The following is a 19112-nucleotide window of genomic DNA, read 5'->3' as shown; positions in this document are numbered from 1 at the left end:
TGCTCTTCAGAGGATGCAGTAATTTACACTCTCACCAGTGATTTATAAGATTGCCTGTTTCCCCATACCCTTGACAATATAGTGCTTTAATGGTATCTTGCTACAGTATTTATTTATATTTCTCTTGCATGAAAGAAGTAGGTTGAACGTATTTTCCTATTTTTTTCCTATTTTCTTTTCTGTGAACTACTAGTTGACATTATTTGCTCTTTTTTCTACCAGATTATTGGTTTTACTCACAGATTTTATATATATGAGGAGAAATAGCCTTTGCCAGCCTGGCTTCTGTTTCTTTTCCTTTTTCAGAGCTTCTTTGTCCCATCTGGCATCTGGCTTTCTCCCATTCCCACTACTTGCCCTAATGCCTCATATTTTTTATTTATTTATTTTTTGGCCATACCACGTGGTCTGTGGGATCTTAGTTCCCCAACCAGGGATCGAACCCACGCCCCCTACACTGGAAGTGCGGAGTCTTAACCACTGGACCGCCAGGGAAGTCCCCCTAATGCCTCATTTTTAGAGGTGTGTTGAGTGTCTAAAGTATCTTTTAATAAACAATTGTTTAAATGGGATAACTCACCTTGCTGTCCATCTTGCATAGTTACAATAAATGGCTGGCCAATGCCTCCAGTAGGGATTGCAGTTTGGATATTACCCAGAGGGACTCCATCAGTCACTATGGTGATGACCCTCTGGCCTCCACTCCCCACCACTTGCTGGATTGATGAGTCAACAGAATTTCCTTCTATGATTTCCTCTGAATTAGCTACAGATGACAAAAGGAAACATAACATTTCAGCTTTAAAAAAAATAGAAGTACAGTAATTTCAGCCCCCTTAAAACTGATAATATCAGGGATAGAAAAACTTGAAAAAAAAAGTGAGATTCAACACAGTTCACAAAAGCAAGCTCCTGTAAACAATGCTAAGTCAGAGGCGAAAAGAAAACAGGGAGGGCGTCCCTGGTGGCTCAGTGGTTAAGAATCCGCCTGCTAATGCAGGTGAGATGGGTTCAAGCCTGGGAAGATCCCACATGCTGTGGAGCAACTAAGCCTGTGCACCACAACTACTGAGCCTGTGTGCCACAACTACTGAAGCCTGCGAGCCTAGAGCCCGTAGTCCGCAACGAGAAGCCACCGCGATGAGAAGCCCGTGCACCGCAATGAGAAGTAGCCCCGCCTCGCCACAACTAGAGAAAGCCCGCACATAGCAATGACAGACCTAACACAGCCGAAAATAAAATAAATAAAAATAAATTTAAAAAATTTTTTTAAAAAGAAAGAAAACAGGGAATGCATTAGAACAGTAATTTCTAAAATGTCTTCAGGGACTTCCCTGGTGGCGCAGTGGTTAAGAATCTGCCTGCCAATGCAGGGAACATGGGTTCGAGCCCTGGTCCAGGAGGATCCCACATGCCACGGAGCAACTAAGCCTGTGTGCCACAACTACTGAGCCCACGTGCCACAACTACTGAAGCCCGCACGCCTAAAGCCCGTGCTCCACAGCAAGAGAGGCCACCACAGTAAGAAGCCCGTGCACCCCAACGAAGAGCAGCCCCCGCTCGCTGCAACTAGAGAAAGCCCGCGTGCAGCAACGAAGACCCAACGCAGTCAAAAATAAAAATAAATAAATAAGTAAAATGTCTTCATTGACATGTTAGCTTTCACTAAAGATAGGTTCTATGTACAAATACATTTTCAAAATGCTCGTTTAAATATGCTTAAATTTTTGTGTTTATTTTGTAGGAAGTATCAGAGACCCTAACAGACTAATGAGCATTGTGACTCTCTAATATAAAATAAGATATGCTGAGTTTCCCAAACATATTTGATCTCAGAACTCCTTTTTCAGAAAGCATCTTGAAAGTCTAAACAACTTTAGAGAGCTTAGAAAAATAACTATAGAGATCTATTTCTATAAGAAATAAAGGCATTTAATAGTGAATTAACAAAATAATATGTCAAGAAGTCAAAACATTGAAGAAGTCTGATAGACAAAAATAGTAGATGGCTTCTCTCATCTGACAGATCAACAATAACATTAACAGCAATGATACTATGTGCCAGGTACCTTTCTAAGAGCTTTACATGTATCATGTTGAATAAAGATTTTCAGTTTGGTTAGCCAGTATCCCCAATAACTATTAGGGGAAACAGCTCCTACCACTATGAAATTTCTATATCTAAAGAGTCACAAGTAGAACTCTGCAATAAGTGGGGTAGGGACTATCCATATGAGACACATTCAGGCAGTTCAGTGGAAATAGAGCATCCACACCTCTTAGAAACGAAGAACAGTTAAATGTTATAGCTGAAAGGACCCTGATAGGTAATCTAATCCAACCATCATGTCAGAGATGAGGAGACTGAGACCTGGAGAAGTTAAATGATTTATCCAACATCAAAGAACAAATCAAAAGAATAACAAGCACAAGTTTAATACATTGCTTTTTACATTGCTTTTTCCTCTGCCATGCTGTTCACTCATACACATCTGAGTAGAGATCTTTATGATTGTTGTCAGTTGGAAAAATAGGATTGGAGGAATGTTCTCAGCATCCAAGTGTCAACGGCAGAAAGAAATCAACAATCTGCTTTCATTTATGATGGAGCAGACTGCCAGAGGTTTCCAGAAAGATTCCTAAATGACTATTTAGCCCTACCTATGACTACCTATGTCCCCTACCTATATGAAGCCTTAAGCCTTTTCCCTGTGGGTCACTAGCTTGGGCTAAGTGACCTGAAACCTTTCTGTTTTAAAATAAGAAGGGCACTATACAGAATGTATCTTCACAAATCCACTGGAAATGCCAAAATAACATCTCCAGTGAAAATAGAAGCAAGCCAACCTGAGGTACAAAGAATATTAACAATGAGCCAGGTAGCAGTCCCATGTATTTTGATGCTTTAATACAAGATATTTAGGCTGCTATTTTGAATCATTCTATGATAGCATCAGACAAAGCATAACATAGAGTATTTCTAAAACTCTGCTAATATAAGACTAAACATTTCAATCTGATGCAACTGGAGTCAGGATAAACAAACTTGAAGCTGCAAAACTACAAAGGAATAACTTATTCTCTGATATTATTCAGCTGACTGATTATATTGCTTAGCGATTTTTCTTTCTGATGCTCAATGACTCTACATCCCTTTATCCTAGCTGTCTCTAACCATAATTCTTTAACATTTCATGCAAATTAAATCTGCTGGAGATTCAAAAGCAAAAGAAGAAATGGTGATTCACCCAGCAGATATCCCTTACCTACCTGTGGCTCTGTGTGAGTTGCAGAGGGGGGCTGATGCCTCAGCAAGAGCTGCAAGGGTGGCCAGCACTGAGGTGGTAGAATTTGAGAAGTGTACTGTTGAGGAGGCATGGGGGTCACCTATTTCGGTAAAAAAGGCAAATGAGGTCCAGCGGAGAGAATAAATTGAGATGAACTAAAAATGGCTTATTAAATCAAAACCTCAGCTTTTCACTCTAATGTGCTTAATCTTGCTCTCTAATGCAAACTTCCAAAAACCAATTATCATGGTGTTAAAACTGTTAAGGTTTAAAGTCTTCTCTTTAAAGTGGATTAAGGTAATATGCTTGGTATAGGGCCACACTACATTCCCTTCATTTGATCATTCTCTTGGCATTGCCAATGCTGAGCACCAGTAGCTAACAGACCAAGAGTGCCACCCACTCCCTAGGCTGGCTATGCAGAGCTCTCCTTGGCACCAGGCAGTAAGGGTACAAAGCATGCCTCACCCCAAACTAAGCAGTGTTGAGGGAATAGGCCCCTCCTGGGCTTTATTCAACCATGCTACTTCTATTCATCAGCGAGAGAGGTGAGAAGACTAGCACTGACCTCAAGTGCAAAGACATTAAAAACGTGAAGTTTCACATATTGAATGTCAAAGGCTAAACAATTACCTACTTTACCTACTTTAGTTAAGTCATGATGTGCTTTTCAAAAACAATTTGTTCATAATCTTTTTCTCTTGTATCTGTGTGATATCCTTACAGCTAAGTTCCAAGAGGGAAGTGTATTAGATCTGGCAATAGGCACTCCTAACTTTATGAACTGAAAGTATTACTCAACAGTTTTGCATAAATCAAACTTTTATAACATGAATTTCATTTCCCTCTTTCATTATAATTTCAGAGATACTTATTGTACCAGTTGTGAATTAATTGCTTCTTGGCTGCAAATCCACCCTTCTTTGCCGTATCTTGTGATACTGAAGCTGGACCCCATAAATATTTCTTGTCATCTGGCATGAGATTAAGTTTTGTCATACAGAAGTAGTGGCTGCTCCCCTTACTGGCTATTCCTGAGTTCTCCTCTCCTCATAGTAGTTACTCCATTGTTACTAAAAAATGTTTATAAATTAAGTTTATAAGCTTATAAATTATATACTTATAATATATATATTATTATATATGTATAATAAAATAAATATATTTATTTTATATGTACAATAAAATTACGTATAGTAAAACTACACCATATGTAGCTTTGTCATCTGACTGAAATGTGACTGATACACTTCTTTTCTTTTTTTTTTTTTTTTTTGCGGTACGCAGGCCTCTCACTGTTGTGGCCTCTCCTGTTGCAGAGCACAGGCTCCAGACGCGCAGGGTCCATGGCCATGGCTCACGGGCCCAGCCGCTCTGCGGCATGTGGGATCTTCCCGGACTGGGACACGAACCCATGTCCCCTGCATCGGTAGGCGGACTCTCAACCACTGCGCCACCAGGGAAGCCCTATTTTCTTTTTAAATGCGCTTTTTTTTTTCTTAATTTCATTTATTTTATTTTTGGCTGCATTGGGTCTTCATGCTGCACACGGGCTTTCTCTAGTTGTGGCAAATGGGGGTTACGCTTTGTTGCGGTGCACAGGCTTCTCATTGTGGTGGCTTCTCTTGATGCGGAGCATGGGTTCTAGGTGTGCAGGCTTCAGTAGTTGTGACAAGCGGGCTCAGCAGTTGTGGCTCGAGGCCTCTAGAGCGCAGGCTCAGTAGTTGTGGCTCATGGGCTTAGGTGTTCAGCGGCATGTGGGATCTTCCTGGATCAGGGCTTGAACCCATGTCCCCTGCATTGGCAGGCGGATACCTAACCACTGCGCCACCAGGGAAGCCCTAAATGTATTCTTAAGTTCTCCCACTACTATGCTTAAAAAAAGTCAATTATCTATAAAGTACTTTAAAAAAACTTAAAGTCCTTTTCTGATATGATTAATCTAGTTAGTTTAACTGGTTTATAAATTTAAATTTCAGAAGATTTTTCCATAAAAAGGTGGATTACTTGTATAATACACATAGCTGCAAACTATCTTAATCAAAGCTTTTGGGTGATGACTGTGGGAGTGAAGATAAGGGTAGAGATAGTAATAATATCCTTATTTTAATTTCTCATGAAATACTCAGGGAACCAAATGGTCTGAGTAGAACACAGTGCTTGACCTCTAGAAAGGAGCCTGTGTCTATCTAATGACTTCAGTAAGAGCAAGATTCAGCTATAGCCTATACCCTACTTTTCCTGCTTAGTTCATGTTTTTCTTATCACTCAGACTATCGTACCAAGTGCTGACATAAAATTCACAGATGAAACAAACAAGGAATAAGCAATTTTTAGATATATGCCTCATGGAGGTTGGAATATATGTGACAGTAAATCACTAACAATAAAAAAAAGAGGCTGTTATTATTTTACCACAGTTAAAACACACACATACACACACACAAGCAAGGCTGTTATAATTAAAGTTCTAGGACAAACATCAGGTAGGCCACCAAGCTAAAGGAGAATACCTGGGTAGAACTGCTTCATGAGAAAGGCATTATATACTTCTTAGCATAAAATGATTCCAACCTAAGGGTGCTCTCCCTTTGATTCAAACATAATGACTCACCCAACTTCCCCTCAATAGCAAAATGAAGAACATATGTGACAAATTAGGTTTAGTATTCTGACATATACAGTTAAAACTGAAGAGATGATGCAAATTACCTCTTTAGACTTATCCCAGGTAGTTCTAGGAAAATAAAGTACTTTATTGTTAAATAATGTTAATTCCTTCATTCTCTTTAATATAAGACCCCACATCAAATAAAGTGAAATGTGCATGGTTGCTGTTGTTTTTGGAAGGGAAATGGCATTGTTAGTGACAACTTTTTACCTATTCAGAATGTGGCTTATATAAATAAATAAGCTCTTCAGACCAGGATTTAGGGTAGTGTGCTACGGTTGGCCAGGCAACCTCAGCAAACTAGATCCAGAAAAATTAAGTAACTTGCCCAGGGTCATGCAGCTAGTAAATGTCAGAGCCCAGATTAGAACCTAATTATTAGATTCCAAAGCCTGTACCCTTTATGAACCAATATAAGGCAATTTATATTTGACTTAGGAGTGCATCTTATGATTCTACAGAAACAGGAAATTCATCTTCATACTTTGTTTTGCTCTGATTAATGTTTAAATTAGTCTGCCTTCCCAAATCACTGCAGTTTGATGGTGGCACTGATGACTGATATCTTTTAAGTCACAAATGGAAAATTGAAAGCAAACTTTATAATCTGGATTTTGATATCAAAAATATCCACCAAGGACTTTCCTGGCAGTCCAGTGGTTATGACTCTGGGCTTCCAATGCAAGAGGCATGGGTTCAATCCCTGGTCGGGGAACTAAGATCCCACATGGTGTGGGGTGTAGCAAAAAAAAATCCACCAAAACGATAATCCTATGATACTTTCAGTTAATTCTTTTTTTTTTTTTAAGGTCTTTCCAGTTAATTCTTAAAAATATTACTGGATGATGGGAAACAAGAGGCCTGCCCCACCATTCAGGAAAAGAAAATCCTTTAACGCAGTTAAATAACACAACCTGAATTTGTCTTATAACTTTTCCCTTTCTTTTATCTGCACTGATTAAGCATCAGATAGGCCAATTCCCTAAAGGGGAATAGCTAGGTAGAACTGCTTCATGAGTAAGATGACACTGGAGAGATCAGCTCTAATTATGTGACGGTTTAGCAATTTCAATTTGCCGTTGTCAACATACAGAAGAGAGAAAGAAGAGTAGGTTTGCCAAAAGCAACACGACAAGCATGATATAGGTCCATGGGAATCAAGACTAAGAATCTCTATCCTGAATGTCTTCAACTTTGCTTATCATTCCAGATAAGAATCTGCAGAATTTCAGTAGTTAGACTAAAGACTTAACTCTAGCTCTTTTTATTCAATACGTGTCTGTGAACATATAACTTTATTGGCTTCTAAAAACTTTTGGATTAAAAAAGCACTTGTTCTAATCAGTGAGGCTTGAACCACAACAAATCCAAATGGCTGTGAATATTCTGATTAACAGTGATTTTAAACAACAGTTGATAGTTATAAAATGAAGGTCACTACTGCCCCCTTGTGGGCATGATGGACTCAACCTTCACTGAGAAGTTATATTTCCACTTAACATTAGCTATTACTGAAGCCCTGCTATAAAGTGGGTACTGAAATACAAAATCTAAGTCTCACAACAACCTCATAAAGTAGATTATTATATCCCAATTTTATATATGAGTACAGAAGGCTTAGAGAAGTAATTTTTCCAAGGTCAAGCATCTTAGCCAAGTAATAAATCAGTATTTGAAAGCAGTTCTGAATGCAAAATTCTATGTATAGTGTGTTCTTTCTATTTTACAATGCCTCTCAATAATAATACCTCATTCAAGATCTTCCTTTGATATTTTACAAACTCAACTATGAATACAGTTGTGTATTTTTAAATGAAAGTCAGAAACAGAAAAAGAAACCAAGAGTCAGTAGGAAAATTTATTTAAATGAGGACACAAGTTCCTTCATTGTAAAACAAGTATTTGTAAGGAGATGTTGAAAATAAACTCAATTTGCTCCTTTTTATTTTTATTTTTAAAAAAATTTTATTAGAGTATAGTTGATTTATAATGTTGTTTTAGTTTCTGCTGTACAGCAAAGTGGATTTGCTCCTTTTTAGATAGATATTTTTGTTAAAAACATACAAGTCTCAAAAGATCAACACCAAGTGCTTTTCTTTGCTATTTTGTTGTTATATATGTTCTCAAGAACAAATCAAGACTCTTACACTTTAGTCAAATAATCACATGTACCTCTTATATATATCAGCATTCCAACAACCATTTATGTTTATTCTGCTTTGTTACTGCCTTAGACTATAAATATTTAACTATTTTCCTTAGCAGTACCATATTAAAGCACCCGTGTATTTTCATTCAGGGGTCAGACATAACCCTTCAACAGATTAATCTGTAGAATATTTTACTTTTAACACAGTAAACACTTATGTACAATCCCAATGTATGATTTTCCCTTCCCTTAGAAAGAATAAGTGTATTAGCTTTTTTTTTTTTTTTTTTTTTTTTTTAGATGTACGTGGGCCTCTCACTGTTGTGGCCTCTCCCGTCATGGAGCACAGGCTCCGGACGCGCAGGCTCAGCGGCCACGGCTCATGGGCCCAGCCGCTCCGTGGCACATGGGATCCTCCCAGACCGGGGCATGAACCCGCGTCCCCTGCATCGGCAGGCGGTCTCTCAACCACCGTGCCACCAGGGAAGCCCAGTGCGTTAGCTTTTAAATCTATTATAAATCTTCCATTTGAGGAATGTTTTAATAAAGGAGTGGGTATCAGGCAGGGTACCTATTCATCTCATAAGAAAACCTGTAATTCTGTTCATTTTAAGTCTAAGATAAATGTCACATTATCAGAACATTACCTGAGGTTGTTTTGGTGCTGGCTGAAGAAACAAGGCTTGCGAGGTTGACAACTTCTCCTGACGTGAAGATGAATGGGGTACCCATAGTCACAGGGTTGGCTCTCTCAGGATTAGCATTCACCTGATTCTGCATTGCTTCCTATAAAACAATGCAAGATATTTCAAAGTCAGAACACTTACTAACCAGCCTTAGTTATACAGTTACTGAACAGCCCCCCTACAATGCTCTGTCAAGCAGAACTAGTTCCGGTGCACAATGTCCCAGGGACCTCACAGTTCTCATTAAGACGACTGTTTTTTCTCAAACCAGGGTAACAGAGACATTAGATTGCTTTCCCAAGCTTATCTCTACTTTAGAAAAAAAAAAAGGTGTTATTATTTGCAAAAACTTCTAGACAATTCACTTAACCTCTCTGGATATTGGTTTTTAATTTGAAAAATAAAGGGGGTGGCCTAAAAAGTAATTTCCAGCACTAATATTCTATGATCAATTATGTACAAGACAATGTGCTAGCTGGACATCCCTGCAGAGAATCCACACAGAACAATATTCTCCAGAGTTTTGTCCAACTACTTATTCCATTCTGCCATTGAAGAAATCCCTAAGAGAATATATAACAAGCAAATAAATGAGTGCCGGATTTTAAAGTCTAGTTCCATATGCTGCACTTCTGCTTCTAGAGATATCTGCACAATTTCGGTATAAAGATGCTTATCTTTATTTTATTTTTTTACTTTCATAAGCAGTTTTCTACAAACATGATCACTACTAAAAAAAAGTCAAATTATAAAAGGGCTCTAAACAAGGAATTGAAAGTTGAAGAGAATAACCAGTCTATAGGGAACCATATGTCAGAAAAAACCAACCAACCTCTGATAATACAGTAGAAATGGTTATTTTTTTACATATAATTATCCCCTTGCTAAGAGCTTCAATTGAAACAGATTATCCATTCTCTGATTACTGTAAAATTCCTTCTTTACCCTCCATTATCACTTCCTTAATTCAAGCCTTCATTGGCTCTTGCCTGGCCTAATGAAGGTCTTCAGCATTAAGTGTCTTCTCTCTCAAGTCTGTACCACACTCCAAACAATCATCGTTTTAAAAAATCTTATCATATCAATTCTCTACTTAAAAGCTTCTATTGGATCCCCCTTGCCCACAAAATAGTCCATACTCTTTTTTTTTTTTTTTTTGCAGTACGCGGGCCTCTCACTGTTGTGGCCTCTCCTGTTGAGGTCCAGACATGGAGGCTCAGCAGCCATGGCTCACGGGCCCAGCTGCTCCGCGGCACGTGGGATCTTCCCGGACCTGGGCACGAACCCGCGTCCCCTACACCGGCAGGCAGACTCTCAACCACTGCGCCACCAGGGAAGCCCAATAGTCCATACTCTTTTGCATGCCATCTAACAACCCCATGTTCAGAACTCAGCCTCTCAAGCCTTAGCTCCTGCCACTCCCAAACTCTGCTTCTCTTGCCCAATCTCTGGTCACAGAACTACTTACTCTTTCCTGAATATTCCATGTCCTTTCCCACCTCTGTCTTTGATTTGCTTTTTCTAGCCTAGAATATCGTCTTCTCACACCTCTGCCTACTACTCCTTCAAAACTCAGTTCAGAGCCTACATATACTTTAGTCCTTGCCTTAAGCATTATCAATACTCCCTCCTGTAATACTTACTAGGTATCTGTTTACCACCATAGTACTGTAATGCTTTATATCTTGTCTTTACCTTCATCATACTGTAAACACTCCAAGGACTGGGCTATGTCCTACTAATCTTTGTATCTCTCATCCTGTTATTTCCTGATATACCAGTGCTGGCTTAAGAAATCAATGGATGATATCATCACAGCTGATTTTTAATTTTGAGATGGCTTCCTTATGACTCAATATGCTTTAGAGCTATGTACTATCTCACAAGAGCTGATGTATATTCATAAAACATAAAGAGGTTTTTAATATTATCCCAAGTCAAGTTTAATTAGAAAGGGAAATTTTCATGGAGAAAAAACATTCTAAAGCCAAATAAAAACTTATTTTTGTACTGGCCACAACATTGTTCTTCAATCACCATGAATAATTCAGGGCTTTATAGAATATTATTTTTTTTTTAAAGATACTAATGACACTGAGTCACAAGATTGAGACATAATGGAAGTATTACTTTGATAAGATAGAGAAAATTCAGTTTTGATTCAGCTCCTACAAAAAATCCTTAACTTCAACTGAAGTATACTGTGGTGTATAAAAAGAACAGGACCTGAAGGATGACCAGAATCTCAGCATTGTTTTTCTCCAGGGCTATGTCAAAGGCAGATTTATCAAACTTGCTGAAAGCATGGACATCAGCTCCATATTTGATAAGTAGCTCTACAACATCTCGATGGTGGTGCTCTGTGGCCCAGTGCAAAGCTGTCATCTTCAGCATGTCCTTGGCATTCACATCTGCACCATTCTGTCATAGAAAAGTAATTTTTTTCAAAGAGACACTGGTTACAGTAGCACAGGTACAATATCCCATCACCATATACAGAGGATTTCCATAGAGATTACACATATTCAAATTTAGAAATGTTTAAGAAATATCAAAGGGAAAAACATGTCTCCTGAATTCAAATTCTCCTGAATGCTCATAGACACAATGCCTTAAATGAGAGGACCTTTTAAGGACATAGTTGGAAATTATAACAGATGGGAGAGGAAGGGGAAAAGAACAGATTTTTGTTGCATTTATTAACAGAGAGCTGAGTGCCTGAAAAAATAGGCATAAGATCAGAGAACACCTGCAGAAGAAAAATGAAGAAAGATCAATAAAGTTTGTTTAGCCTTTAAAAACTTAGAAAATAAAATCCTCATAGCCATGATGACTCTTGAAAGAGATGCAATTCAATACTATAAACTGTCCTAAACTTAATCTTTCCCAACCTAGTTTCCTACCACCTGTTGAAGTAAAAAAACGGGGAGGTATTTGTCTTTTTTACAATATAGACCCCCTCACTCTTCTTGCTTTACCCTAACAAGTAGTTCCACGATGTGTGCATGTCCATCAGCTGCAGCCATGTGCAAGGGGGTCCTGTCCACTTTGGTCCGGGCATCCCTGCTAACGCCTGCTCGAAGGAGCACTTCTGCTGTGGAATAATGACCATACTGGGCTGCAAGGTGGAGGGGTGATGTTCCAAGCTGTGGGAAAATAATACTCATTTAATATCAACTGTGTGCAGAGTCCTAAATCATCACTGGAGGGATACAAATGAACAACAGGTGACACCTAGGTTCCTGTCCTTGGAGAGAGAAACTGGCTGGACAGATAAGCTGAAGAAATTATTTCATTAAAATTAATACACTAATGGACAAATAAATATACAACCAATTAAAGAAGCGCTAAGTATAATGGATTTAAGTCAGGTAGACTTGCCAGGTAAAATTCCATAAAGGGTATGATTTTAAATAGGGCTTAGAAGAGGGTTAAAAAAAATGGATAGAAAAGAGCATTCTGAGTCAGGGATAAAGGGAAGGGATAGGCAAGTTCAAAACAATTCTAGGAAAAGGGCAGAGACTAGAAAGTTACATGTGAAATTTAGGGTACAAATTTAATTGGTTGAAAGAGAAGTTTGTTACCACAGTAAAGCTAAGCAAAAATACTGATGAGATGAAGTGCCCCCCCGCACCCCGCAGAAAAAAATAGCAATGGTGTGTCAATAGCAATAAGCACGTCTGTATCATCTCAAAGTAAGTCTTGTTACTAATCACAGTTATCTATCAGCATCCATTTTGGCCAGAGATCTATTCCTTTTTCGTGTTATGCTCTCTATTTTAAAACCTATTTTGTTATTCTTTGCTTTTCATATATTCACTCTCTTTACCTGATTGGATTTAATTCACATTGCTCTTTTCAGGCCTATTTATAGAAATGCTAATCTTATGGGTTTCCTTTCTTCCTTTTTGTGAAGTGCTAAGAAACTGCTGGCCTCTAAATTTATGAATTAATCACCCCAGAACAGAGGACAGTGCTTATCGAATTGTTAAAATTAGGCAATGCTTACAAAATCTATGAATACTAAGCAAACCCATGTTATAACCGGGACCTGGATCTTCTGACACTCTGCTCTCCAAGTTGACTGTCTGAACTCATGAAATTACACCGTTCTCTTTAATGTTTTTTAACAGTGGTAAAGGAAATAAAATGGCTAGGCTATTCCTTATTAATGAGGACATTTTAGAGAAAAGGAAACAAGGAGTTTCATTAGTTTAGAAATGCACTCAGTACACTGATTTTGTTTAATTTCTAGCTAATTACAGCCTATAACCCAAGTACACTCCAGGTAGAAGTAAACCTTTAGAAAATACTTTAAAAATTAAAACATTATAGGGCTTCCCTGGTGGTGCAGTGGTTAAGAATCTGCCTGCCAATGCAGGGGAAACAGGTTCAATCCCTGGTCCGGGAAGATCCCACATACCGCGGAGCAACTAAGCCCATGGGCCATAACTACTAGAGCCCACGCAACTAGAGCCCATGCTCTGCAACAAGAGAAGCCACTGCAATGAGAAGCCTGCGTACCACAACAAAGAGTAGCCCCCGCTCTCTGCAACTAGAGAAAGACCGCAAGCAGCAACGAAGACCCAATGCAGCCAAAAATAAATAAATAATTTTTTTTTTTTTTTTTTGTGGTACGCGGGCCTCTCACTGTTGTGGCCTCTCCCGCTGCGGAGCACAGGCTCCGGATGCGCAGGCTCAGCGGCCATGGCTCACGGGCCCAGCCGCTCCGCGGCATGTGGGATCCTCCCGGACCGGGTCACGAACCCGTGTCCCCTGCATCGGCAGGCGGCCTCCCAACCATTGCGCCACCAAGGAAGCCCCAAAAATAAATAAATAATTTTTAAAAAATTATAGAAAATCACAAGTATATAGTATCTTACAATTACCACCCATATATCCACAGGAGATTCTTTCAATTTGGAAACTAAAAGAAAAGGAAAACCACATATTCAGATGAGGCAAAGAAAATGAAATGCTTGTAAGGAGACTGAGGCAGAAAGAGAATGAAGAAAAATCAGTGCAGACTGTTTAGCCTTTATGAAAAAGGTTGGTAACAGCGCACGCTGGGAATAATTAAGAGAGCTTACCCAGTCTGTGGTGAATGGGGCACCATTTGCCATCAATGTTCTCACTTCATCATCTTGGCCTTTTCTTGCTGCTTCTAGCAACCTCTTCCCCAAGTCCACCAAAGACATCTTTATGCATAGGAACACAAATTTTTGGGAAGCTGTCACTCAAACACAAGGAAAGCTGCCTGTAAAATGTTTTTAGAAGACCTCTTGTATGTATGTTTTTAGCAGACCTCTTGTATATATGTAAGATACTTCTCAAGCAGACTATCTGATAAGGCACTTCTTTTCTACTTCATCTAACACAAACAGTCAGATATTTGGGAAGTTTCTGGCCCTAAACCATAGTTCCCTCACCTTCAATCTCCAGAAAAATACTTTGGAAATATGTGAAACACATTACTGCCTTTCTAGCTTAAGGAATCAATAAAACAGCATTTCACCCCTTTGAAACAACCATGGGTAGAAATAGTACATTACAACAAAAAATGAATAGATAAACCAAGGATACTGAGACTCAGGTACATGGCAGACACTTTTTCAAAAATGAACAGAGACGTCACTGCACCTGTTGAAGGTGTCTCAGCAACACCTAGAGTTTTTTTTTTAAACAAAGTCATCAGCTTGGCCAGATTACATACTTTGTTTAAAAGTATAGTTATGTCTAAAATCATTACAGTTTTTCACTTAATAATTTGGGCATTATTAAATCTTTGTGAAAGCTCATAGTAAAAAAAAGCATCTGAGTAGGAGAGATTTTTTATTCCCTGTAAAAGGCATATAGCCAACTCTCAGTTATTTAGGGTAAAAGAAAAAACAAAAGTGTTGCTAAACACATGAAATCAAAGGTAATAAATGGTGGAGATTAAGTCTGAAGAGCATGCAAAATGGTCATTTAAATGGGTGGTTACTGGGACTTCCCTGGTGGCACAATGGTTAAGAATCTGCCTGCCAATGCAGGGGACACGGGTTTGATCCCTGGTCCAGGAAGGTCCCACATGCCGCGGAGCAACTAAGCCTGTGTGCCACAACTACTGAGCCTGCGCTCTAGAGCCCATGAGCCACAACTACCGAAGCCCGTGTGCCTAGAGCTCGTGCTCCGCAACAAGAGAAGCCACGGCAATGAGAAGCCCACCCACTGCAACAAAGAGTAGCCCCTGCTCGCCGCAAATAGAGAAAGCCCGTGGGCAGCAACGAAGACCCACTGCAGCGCCCCCCCACCCCAAATGATGGTTACTGTAAATCAGAAACTGGCCTGGGTATAAAGGATACCCAGGATAGTGAGAAGTTTCTATATTCAATGCAAAATTGTCTGAATGGTATATAATCACCACTCACTACAAATCTTCCAACCAACGAGGAAACGGCTATTCTTGATAAATTTAATTTTTATTATGTTTCCTTTCAACTTGTACTGCTTTGTCCATATTGTAAAAAGTAATTTCTCATTTTAAAAAATGAACAAAGAGAGTCTGCCATTTCAAGGAAGACAATTGGCAGTATTTACTGCCAATTATCAATTATAATTTCAGCTTCCATGCAAAAAACAGAATTTTGGGAATATTCACCTCCATGAGCTGATAGCTCACTATAAACTTTTCTCATAAAAGTAGTGGTGATACTAATGAATGTGAGTTTTTAATACTGTATAAAATGCATCAACATTTGGAGGATGGGAATTATTTGGTGAACCAGTATTTTTCAAATGACCAATGCATGTTACAAAATCGGTAAAAAGATTCATTCAAAGTGAAAGCAGATCAATGGGTTTTAAGGTAATCAAGTATAAAACATTCATTGACATGGTTTCAGATTCCTCATTGCAACTAACTTTTAAGAAATTGCCACTTGTTGTAACATCAAAGAAGAATATCCACAATTACCTGAACAAGCTATTAAAATACTTCTCCTTTCTCCAAGTACATATTGCAAAAGATTGAATGTAGAATAGATATGAAAATAAGAAATACATATGAAAATTATTAAGCCAGAAGTTAAAGAGATTTGCAAAAATATAAAACAATGCCATTTTTTTTTTGTTTTTGGCCGTGCTTGTAGGATCTTAGTTCCCCTCCCGCCAGGGATTGAACCCAGTCAGTGAAAGCACCAAGTCCTAACCACTGGACTGACAGGTAATTCCCAAACAATGTCATTCTTCTCACGATTTCTTTAACTTGGAAGTTATTTACTTTCATAAAATTTTGTTATTTATGTTAACATGTAATGGATTTATTATTGTATTTTAATTAACATTTAACAATTAATTTCAAAACAGTAAATAGCAATAGATACAGCAGATTGGAGTCCTTAATAATTTTTAAGAATATTAAAACCTGAAAACCAAAACTTTTGAGAATCATCTAGCCACTATGTGATTTAGATTTATTTTACTTAATATTCCAATCTATATCATAGAATATTGTGCTCAAACATGGGTATCCAGGAGACCACTAGGGGAGATTGTTCAACATGAATATATAGTCTAGGCCCTGTGACTGGACTGGAGCAGAGGATGAATTTTAATTGTGTGAAAGTCTATAATGTGATCTAAGTTGTTATGACTTAAGAAAATGTTACAGAAAAAATGATAGCATACCCTTCTTACAGAAAACTTATATTTGCATTCCTCCATGGTTATCTTTCTTTTAAAATATCAAACCTGCCTTTCAATTTAGTTATTACTATTTATTTATTTATTTATTTATGGCTGTGTTGGGTCTTCATTGCTGTACGCGGGCTTTCTCTAGTCGCGGCGAGCGGGGGCTACTCTTCCTTGCGGTGCTCGGGTTTCTCACTGCAGTGGCTTCTCTTGCTGTGGAGCACGGGCTCTAGGCACGCGGGCTCAGTAGTTGTGGCTTGCAGGCTCTAGAGTGCAGGCTCAGTAGTTGTGGCGCACCGGCTTAGTTGCTCCGCGGCATGTGGGATCTTCCCGGGCCAGGGTTCGAAACCCGTGTCCCGTGCACTGGCAGGTGGATTCTTAACCACTGCTCCACCAGGGAAGTCCCTACTAATAGTTTTTGGTTTTGGCTGCACCCATGCCCGCCGTTGTGGAAGCGCAGTCTTAACCACTGGACTGCCAGGAAGTCCCAACTAATAGTTTAAAACAAGAACAAACACTGTTAATCAACTATACTCCAATATAAAATAAAAAGTTAAAAAAAAAAGAAAAAACCAAACTGATAGAAACAGTGAAAAAAAGAACAAAATTTTAGGTGGTTCATTAGCAGAAATGACTCACATTTTCTCAAATTATACTATATATAAAAAGTGTATCACCAAGACGCAAACACCTCTACTGGGAATTCCCTGGAGGTCCAGTGGTTAGGACTTGGTGCTTTCACTGCCGGGGCCAGGGTTCAATCCCTGGCTGGGGAACTAAGATCCCACCAGCGCACAAAGCGTGGCCAAAAAAAAAAAAAAAAAAGTAAAGTCATAGAATGTCCTTTTCCCGAGATGTTTTAAAAAGAGAGATGAGAGAGGAAAGTCCTCCTAGGAAGGGGGAGTAGAATAAGATGATGTCAAGTGGCTCAAGGAATTCTGTGAGAATAGGAGAAAGCTAACGGGAAGGAGAAATGGAAGCGAAGAATCCATGATCTGACATTTTTTTCTTTTTCTATTGCACACGTCCCCACTGGGCCGCCAGCTGTACAAACAACTGTGCAAGAACTGGAGGCGGGGCCCTTACTGCTCTTGCTCAGATTACTGAGCTCACTAATAATCTTTAGGCTATTACTGGGGTCAGAGAATTAGGGTCTCTGTTTTCTCCTGTATCACAACTCCTCCCGTGCCTCACAGCGACGTTCTGTCTTTTTGGAAGAAGGAGCAGGGAGCCACGGTCTCAGCCTAGGGGGCAGCCCCCGGTCCGGGCTCCGCGCTGCCTCCTAGTGGTCACCTCTGTGGCCTTGGCTTCCCTCGGTCCAGCTCCCCAGCCCCAGATCTTACACCCACCCCATTCTTCACCTCCTCCCAGTCCCCTCCCCTTCCTCCCGGCAGCATCCCCTTCCTCTCCTTCCCCCAGCCGCCCCGGCTCTGGTGAAGGGGCACCGCTCCGTCTGCATCCAGAAGTCCGGGGCTGGGCTGAAAAGCGGTGCAACTTTTACAAGGCAGCCTCCCTCCCAGCCGTGACACCCCCCGATTCCACGCATCTCTTTTTCCCCCTCACCTCCTTGTCCGGGACGTTGCCGGCTGTGTTTTCACCGAGCCCGCCAGTTTGGTCCTGTTTCCTTCTCTAGTTAAGACTCCCTGTCACTGACGGTTACTTTTTGACCTTTTCACATATGCATATTTTGGGGGCCTTTAACCCCCCCCTCGCGGAGAAATGGAGGCAGCAAAATGGCGGACCCGGAAGTGAATACGGCGAATATAATTTCTGGCGGAGGAATCTATGAAGAAAAAATGATTAGAAAAGCCACATTTGCATTCAAACAGAAGGGTGATGTACTCCAGAGCCTCATTTTCTATTCCCGGAAGGTCTTTGAGGTAAAATAGTGTGTATCCGAGACATTGTAGACAGGACTATTTAGCGAGGCGGAGTATTATCGATTACGTGTCTTATAGTTCCGGCAGGGGACGGACCCGATGGTTTGTTTTGGCGCCAAGAGCCCCGCAAACCGCTGAGAAATCGGATTTTGCATCGGTCCTGCTCTCTCTTGCTTGTGTTTAGGGGGCTACCCTTAGGGTTGATGAGAAAACCCTATTTCTCTGTCTCAACCTCGGGTGAAGATGTTTGGGACATTGCTGGCTTTGCGCATGAATTGAGCTCTGGTGCCGGACGGCCACATTTCCAGATACAGCCTTAATGTAAGGAGCCCAGAGCCAAGCTGTCAGCGCGAATATTGAAACAACGGAGTCATTTCTTTGTGGGGGGCCTGGAAGAGGATGGAGCATGAGTTTGCAAATCCATTTAAGTACTTTATTTACCAGTTGATTCCCATCTCCACCCACCGTTCTCCTTGAACTAAAGGACAGCGAGAAGTCGGGAAGGAAGACCTTCAAAAATAAGTAAAAATAGAGGACATATCACTGCTCCACTCTTTATTCGATTTTGGCTTTTGTCGTTGATGGTGGGCCTTTCAAAGTCTACGGGGAAGATTTACATGATACCTCCTTCTCTGGATTTCTTTCTTTTTTTGTAATTTATTGAAGTATATAGTTGATTTACAATGTTGTGTTAATTTCTGCTGTACAGCAAAGTGATTCAATTGTACATATATTCTTTTTTATATTCTTTTCTATTCTGGTTTATCA

At 39.8% G+C, this 19112-nt stretch overlaps 1 protein-coding gene across 7 annotated transcripts in view; it reads right to left on the bottom strand.

Annotated features, from left to right (window-relative positions):
- Positions 1-18433, bottom strand: part of GABPB2 (GA binding protein transcription factor subunit beta 2) — a 30846-nt gene extending 12413 nt beyond the window's left edge. For 3 of the 7 annotated variants that reach the window (XM_027097815.1, XM_027097816.1, XM_027097812.1), the window contains exons 1-7: positions 18028-18433; positions 13884-13991; positions 11772-11939; positions 11020-11214; positions 8755-8893; positions 3271-3387; positions 581-766 (exon numbers count right to left, since the gene is read on the bottom strand). In XM_027097815.1, the coding sequence (XP_026953616.1) occupies positions 581-766; positions 3271-3387; positions 8755-8893; positions 11020-11214; positions 11772-11939; positions 13884-13991 (913 nt within the window). In that variant the 5' untranslated portion in view covers positions 18028-18433. Of the gene's footprint in view, positions 1-580; positions 767-3270; positions 3388-8754; positions 8894-11019; positions 11215-11771; positions 11940-13883; positions 14051-18027 lie in introns of all 7 variants that reach the window. The other 4 variants (XM_027097813.1, XM_027097814.1, XM_027097817.1 and 1 more) reach the window with 4 other exon arrangements.
- Between the last annotated feature and the right edge of the window lie 679 nt (positions 18434-19112).

This window comes from Aethalodelphis obliquidens, unplaced genomic scaffold (assembly GCF_003676395.1).
Source record: "Aethalodelphis obliquidens isolate GAN/ISIS:26980383/991018 unplaced genomic scaffold, ASM367639v1 scaffold116, whole genome shotgun sequence".
Taxonomy (NCBI): Eukaryota; Metazoa; Chordata; class Mammalia; order Artiodactyla; family Delphinidae; genus Aethalodelphis; species Aethalodelphis obliquidens.
Note: the sequence above shows the minus strand (reverse complement) of the source record. Positions and strands in the feature narration are given on the sequence as shown.